Raw genomic sequence first — 7,099 nt, forward strand, 5'->3', positions numbered from 1 at the left:
CTGTAGCTCCGCAGTGTGCTTCTGGCGCATGCGCAATCACCCCACCCCACCCTCGGCTCCAATTGAAGTCGAAGCAGGCGCCTTAACCCATTACCAAGTATCTGGATCTTTAGTCCACCCTGCTTCTTCAACGTTTCGGCTCCCCTACGTGGCACCAGCTTCCAACACCATACTTTCCTCAGCCCATTCTTCTTTCGTCAATCCGTCTCCCATTCTTCTTAACCCACTCTTCCATCGCCAAGTCTGACTACCTTTATTCTGCCTGTTACCTTGGTGATCTAAACTTCAATTCTTGGCCTTCAGGGTCTGCAGCCCTACCGGGCCTCTTACTCCTCCCCTGTTGTTTCTGATATTACAAATTGTAAAAGAAAAGGGAGAAGAAGAAAGGAAAAACAAAAAAAAAAACAAACTTGCAAAAACCGAAGAAAGAGTCAGCCGGGCTCAATGACTCATGCCTGTAATCCCAGCTTCTTAGGAAGCTAAAGCAGGAAAATCAAAATTTCAAGGCCCCCTCAGCAATCTTTAACAAGACTTTGTCTCAAAATTTAAAAAAAAAAAAAAAGGACTGGGGATGTAACTCAGAGGTAGAGCGCCCCTGGTACCTGAAAAAAGAAAAAAAAGAAAGAAAGAAAGAAGAGAAAAAGGGAAAGTGTGCATTAGTCATAGAGCACTGACCTAGCATACACAAGGCCTTAGGTTCACTCCCTAGCACTGCAAATAGAAAAACAAAGAAGACAATTGATGTTTCAGTGTTAATTCTGTTGTTTCCCCCCACCCTTTATCTTTTTTGTGGTGCTAGAGATCTGATTGAGAACCATGTGTATGCCAAGAACAAGCTGTACCACTGAGTCAGAGCCCTTACTCTAATATTTGTTTCTGTTATCTTTATGAATGTACATCATGTCCATAAATCCTTGTGAAGTTTATACAATCTATAAACAATTTGGGAAACAACAAAGAAGAAATGTCTAAATATTTCTGGCTTTGTAATATGTTTTCTAAGGAATAAGCTTTTTTATATTGAATGCTTCAATATTATTCTGTTTTATAAATTAAATCATGGTGGGCTGGGGATGTGGCTCAAGCGGTAGCGCGCTTGCCTGGCATGCGTGCGATCCGGGTTCGATTCTCAACACCACATACAAACAAAGATGTTGTGTCCGCTGATAACTAAAAAATAAATATTAAAAAAAAATTCTCTCTCTCCCTCTTTCTCTCTCTCTCTCTCTTTAAAAAAAAAAAATTAATTAATTAAATGATGGTGATAATGTTGAAAACTAAGATTCCTGCAATAAAATGGACTAAGCATGCTTGTAATTCCAGCTAGTTGGGAGACTAAGATAGGAGGATCACAAATTCAAAGCTGGCCTTAGCAATTTAGGGAAACCCTGTTTTAAATTTGAATGGAGGGGGGGGCTGGGGATGTGGCTCAAGCGGTAGCATGCTTGCCTGGCATGCATGTGGCCTGGGTTCCATCCTCAGCACCACATACAAACAAAGATGTTGTGTCCAAAAGCCAAAAAATAAATATTAAAATTCTATATATAAGTAAATAAATAAATAAATAATTTGAAAGGGGGGGCGCTGGGGATTAGCTCAGTGGTAGATGGTCCCTAGGTTAAACAAAGAAGAGTTTGTGGGGGTGGGGATAAATTTTGAGCATGTCTTTTCACTGTGGCATTTTACAGATTTTTTTTCTATCTTATCAGCACACGTTTTATTGTGTAGATAGGTAGATAGATGGATGGATTAGTTGTGGATGAACCTTTATTCTTATTTATTTATTTTTATGTGATGCTGAGAATCGAACCCAGTGCCTCACATATGCTAGGCAAGTGCTCTACCACTGAGCCACAACTAGCCCCATGTTTTATTTTTTTAAAACAACAATGACCAAAAAAGAAGGAAAAAAGAGAGAGAGAGAGAGAGCTCTGGGAGCCAAGCTGGTGGCACACGCCTGTATTCCCTGCAATTCAGGAGCCTGAGGCAGGAGAATTACAAGTTTGAGGCCAGCCTCAGCAATTCAGTAAAACACTCTGTCAAATTCTCAAACTGAAAAAAAAAAAAAAAATTAAAGGCTGAGGAATGTAGCAAGGTGGTGAAGCACCACTGGATTCAATCCCCAGTACCCTCCACTGGCCAAATAAATAACCCAATAAATAAGGTCTGGGAATGTAGATCAGTGGTAGAGCAGGTGCCTAACATGTGAGAGGCCCTGGATTCCATCACACACACACACACACACACACACACACACACACACGGCTCCTGCACAAAAAAGATAGGAAAAAATAGTCTAATTTGTATAATTTCTTTCCTTTATTGGATTAACTTCTCACATATTGTATCCACAAAACATACATAAAAACTGATTATCTACTAGACCACAAATAAAGGGCTTTTTTTTTGGGGGGGGGGCTGTGCTGGGGGAGTGAGCCCAGAGCCTTGCGCATGCGCCATACCACTTAACAACCTTGGGCCCGGAAGCCTCCTAGTTATGAAAAATTGTACCGGTCACATTGTCTTAACAAACTCATACTTAGCGGTTCAAATGTTAAAAATAAAACTGAGCCGGGCAGGTGGCACATGCCTGTAATCCCAGTGACTCAGAATGCTGAGGCAGGAGGATCAGAGTTGAAAGCCAGCCTCAGCAATGGCGAAGCCTAAGCAACTCAGCAAGGCCCTGTCTCAAAATAAAATATTAAAAAGGGCTGGGGATGTGGCTCAGTAGTTAAGCCCCCCTAGGCTCAATACCTGGTAACAAACAAACTGAAAACAACATTTAATCTATTATCAATTCTGACTGCTTGAGTAGGAGGGAGAAGGCGGTTAGAACACCTGTGAATGAGGTCGTGCGCAAACCTCATGTGACGTCACAGAGCTCCCGGTAGGAAAAGAGTCATTTCCATCTAAGCCATCCTAAGGGGAGTTGCCTCTGGGCCTCCCTGGCACCGGTGGGTGGGCCTGCTCACCAAAAGATCTCACCGCGGCCATGAGCGGTAAAGAATGTTTCAAGTGTGGACGGTCTGGCCACTGGGCCCGGGAGTGCCCTAAAGGAGGAGCTCGAGGGCGAGGACCTAGAGGCCGTGGCAGAGGTCCTCAGTGCAGTTCCACCACCCAATCTGACATCTGTTACCGCTGTGGTGAGACTGGTCATCATGTCAAAAACTGTGACCTTCACCAGAACATCTGCTACAACTGCGGGAGAAGTGGCCACATCGCCAAAGACTGTATGGATCCTAAAAGAGACAGAGAACAGTGCTGTTACATCTGCGGCAGACCAGGCCATTTAGCTCGTGATTGTGACCATCAGGAAGAACAGAAATGCTACTCTTGCGGTGAATTCGGGCACATCCAGAAAGACTGTACCCAAGTCAAATGCTACCGATGTGGCGAGACCGGCCATGTAGCAGTGAACTGTAGTAAGGCAAGCGAAGTGAACTGCTACCGCTGTGGCGAATCTGGACATCTAGCCAGGGAATGCCCCATTGAGGCTACTGCTTAGATCACTCCCCTACCCCCCTCTTCTTGGCTGATTAGTTGTATTTTCGCTAAATTCTCTTCATTGACCAAAAGATTGATATGGAAGCTATTCCTAGGCCAGCAAACTTTATTTACCACGTTAAAGGAGGAAAGGGCTGGGAGGAAAAAGTAAAAAAAAAAAAAAAAAAAAATTATTGTAATTAATGTGCTGTTTCTGTACCACCCAGGAATCCAGATGTTGAATAGTCATTCTGAGCACTAGGCAATTTCTTGGTTCTTTGGGTGTATTTTGATTTCCACACTTAGAAGATACTAGTAAACAAGTCGGAATGAGTGTAGGAACCCAGCCCTTGAGTCTTATCACCATGGAAACGGATTAAAATATATAGAGTGTCCAATGGAGGTAAATTTCCATAGAGAAAAAGAACACCAAGTAAGAGGATTGAAAGCCTGTATATGTGGAGGGGGGAAGACAATGTAGTTCTCTTTTAAATTCACAAGGTCATCCTGAGGAGATAACATTTCCTCAGAGATCCACGGAGCAAATAAAGTTGATTTTGGAAATGTTTGTGATCTTGTTGGTTTTATTATGTTGATGACTTTAAATTATTTTACCTCATTAGCTTTTAAATAAAAGACATGGCGTTTAATAAAAATAAATTAGAAAAAGCTTTGAGAAAGAGAGTACTCAGAAAAACAAAAACAGCATTTCCCATGTGTCAGAAAACAAGTATTAAAATTAAACACAGTTTGAGGCTTAGTAATTTCAAAAATACTCTTCACGGTAATGAAATTTAAGTTTTTGAAAAAAATCTATTTTTACATCTATAAAAATGTTGAGTTATGGGGTGGGGGTGTAGCTTAGTAGTAGAGCACTTGGCTAGCACGGGCAAGGATCTGGGTAATGTGGGAGATAGGGTGGAGTTAATTATTGTGTCAGGAGAAAACAGAAGTTGTAATGGGAAATGGTTTAGAAAATAACAATAATGGCAATACTATGTATCAAATTTGGAATATGAGGCAGGAGAATTACAGCAGGTAGACTAGCATAGGAGGTACAATTTTTGTCCTATAAACTCAAATGATCAAAAAGTGTAACTTAAAAAAAATGTAATTTATAACAGACCACATTCTGTTATGAATCTTCATAAGCTTTGCCATGTAATCTTTCATTCCCATCTGAGAGACTCTTTTATTTCAGCTGAGTTCCTTTCCACTTCTGTAACTCTCTTGAACTCCTAGAAATTGATTTTGTCACTCTCTGTGCTGTCTCAAGAAAATAAACTCAGGCACAGTTTCAGCCCCTAAATGGAACAATCACAGTCTAATCCACCAAAACACAACGTGAAACTCCAACATTAGACTGTGCCAAACAAATTCCTTGGTCTCAGCACAGTCCTTGACTCTATTTAGTATTTAGGGAAGGAGGAAAAAAGAATTCTGTATCCATGCTCCCCACCATGCCCACCAGTGCTGAGGGATAAAATCCAGGGCCTCACAATGCTAAACACAACTCTACCAGTAAGCTATTCCAGGATTCTGAACTTGAGCCCCTCAAAACCATCTGGAATTTCATTTCCCATGTGTCAGGAGTTTGGCCCAGAATTGGAGGAGGAAAAGAAACTGAGTCCCTTTATTAAGGAAACAATGTTTAAGTCTTCTCCATTTCTACTTTCTAGGAAATCTTTTCCAGTTCTAGGGAAAGAGAAGCCTTATTTTGACTCATCAGTATCCCTATACCAGAAGACATAAAATGACAGCCCTCTTACTGAATCAGATTCACCAATGAGTTTAGTTTGACCTATACATTGTTAAACAATATTTCTGAATTAGATGTAACATCTAAAAAGTGAAACGCTTTTTTTGCCCTTCATTTGGGCAAAAGGAGAAAAATACCCAAGAACTAGCTGACAAAGATTTTTTTCTTAATCCAGGTCTTTTGGGTTGTCTTTTTAACCAGGGCTGGAATATATATTAGAGGTAGAGAGTTTGCATAGCAAGTGCTAGGCCCTGGATTCAATCCCCAGTACTACATGGGCACTCCTTCAGCATCCTGAATGTACCAAACAGTGGACTGGCAGCTGGCCTGGGATCAGAGGAGCCTTCCAGAATGCCTTAACATCTCTTTCTCTTTCTTTTTTTTTTTTCTACAGGAGTTGTAACCCAGGAGCACTTTACCACTGAAATACATTCCCAGACCTTTTTATTTTTTATTTTGAAATAGGGTCTTGCTAAATTTCTTAGGGCCTTGATAAATTGCTGAAGCTGGCCTTGAATTTCCAATCCTCCTCAGCCTCCCTTTAAAAAATCTTTTTACTTGTAGATGGACACAATACCTTTAATTAATTAATTAATTAATTTTTATGTGGTGCTGATAATCAAACCCAGTGCCTCATATGTGCTAGGAAAGGGCTTTACCACTGAGCTACAACGCCAGCCCCATCTTAGCATCTTTTGATCATATACTCTACCACTGAGCTATAGGAGTTACACTTGTTTTCTTTTCTGTTCTAGGTTTTTGTTTTTGTTTTGAGATGGATTTCTCCATATTGTTCAGGCTGGCCTGGAATTCCCCATCCTCCTGCCTAAACCTCCCCTGTAGCTGGGATTACAGGCATTCAAGAAAAAAGAAGCCTTTGTTTTGCTCTTCCTGCCTCTTCTCACCTCTTTGTGTGCTGTTTTTAGATAGTCAAGATGGTTAGTTTTTAGCCATATTATAGCAATCACTAAAACACTAAAAGAACAGAAACATGGGGCTGGGGATGTGGCTCAACCCGCAATGTGCTCGCCTGGCATGTGTGCGGCCCTGGTTCGATCCTCAGCACCACATACAAACAAAGATGTTGTGTCCGCCGAAAACTAAAAAATAAATATTAAAATTCTCTCTCTCTCTTAAAGATGTTGTGTCCACCGAAAAGTAAATCTCTCTTTAAAAAAAAAAAAAAACACGACAGAAATATCAGCCAGCAACCTGGGAAACCCCAGGGCTTTAAGTGTGCTGAGAGCTATTTCATGAGGTGAAAATCTATTGTAACTAAACAAATGATGTCATCATTAATTGTAAACTGATTTGTAAGGTCACATTTACATAATAATGTCAGTTGACTCCCACCAAGGAAATAAGTGAATTAGCAGACAAAAACACAACTGATAAATAAAAAGAAACTTGCTTCCTTGAAAAAAAATGTAAAATAAAAAAAATTAAGGCAGGTGACATTGTTTAAAGAGGACAAAGCAAAACACAAATTAGGAATATGGAAATGTATATGAAAAAAGCCAGAGCCAAAGAGAAGATATTTTAAAATTGCATATATTTCATACAGACTTGGATATACTCCCCTGCTGTACTGTGAGACATTAGGCAAGCCTCAATTCTTGTGAGACTAATTTCTCATCTGTAAAATAAGCAATAATGCCTGGAAAAGTCATTATGAGGTTGGAGATGAAGCTCAGTGGTAGAGGGATCACTCAGCATGAGTTAGGTCTTGTATTTAATCCCCAGCACCATACACACACACACACACACACACACACACACACAAAGAGGCAGAGAGAGAGAGAGAGAGAGAGAGAGAGAGACAGAGAGAGACAGAGACACACACAGAGAGAGAGAGAG

At 40.7% G+C, this 7,099-nt stretch overlaps 1 protein-coding gene across 1 annotated transcript; it reads left to right on the forward strand.

Moving 5' to 3' along the window:
* The first annotated feature begins 2,992 nt into the window (after positions 1-2,992).
* Positions 2,993-3,505, forward strand: LOC113175454 (CCHC-type zinc finger nucleic acid binding protein). The gene has a single exon (XM_077794021.1). It carries the CDS (start codon positions 2,993-2,995, stop codon positions 3,503-3,505), a length of 513 nt encoding a protein of 170 aa, XP_077650147.1.
* Positions 3,506-7,099: the final 3,594 nt, after the last annotated feature.

The sequence above is a fragment of the Urocitellus parryii genome, chromosome X (assembly GCF_045843805.1).
Source record: "Urocitellus parryii isolate mUroPar1 chromosome X, mUroPar1.hap1, whole genome shotgun sequence".
NCBI classification, from domain to species: Eukaryota; Metazoa; Chordata; class Mammalia; order Rodentia; family Sciuridae; genus Urocitellus; species Urocitellus parryii.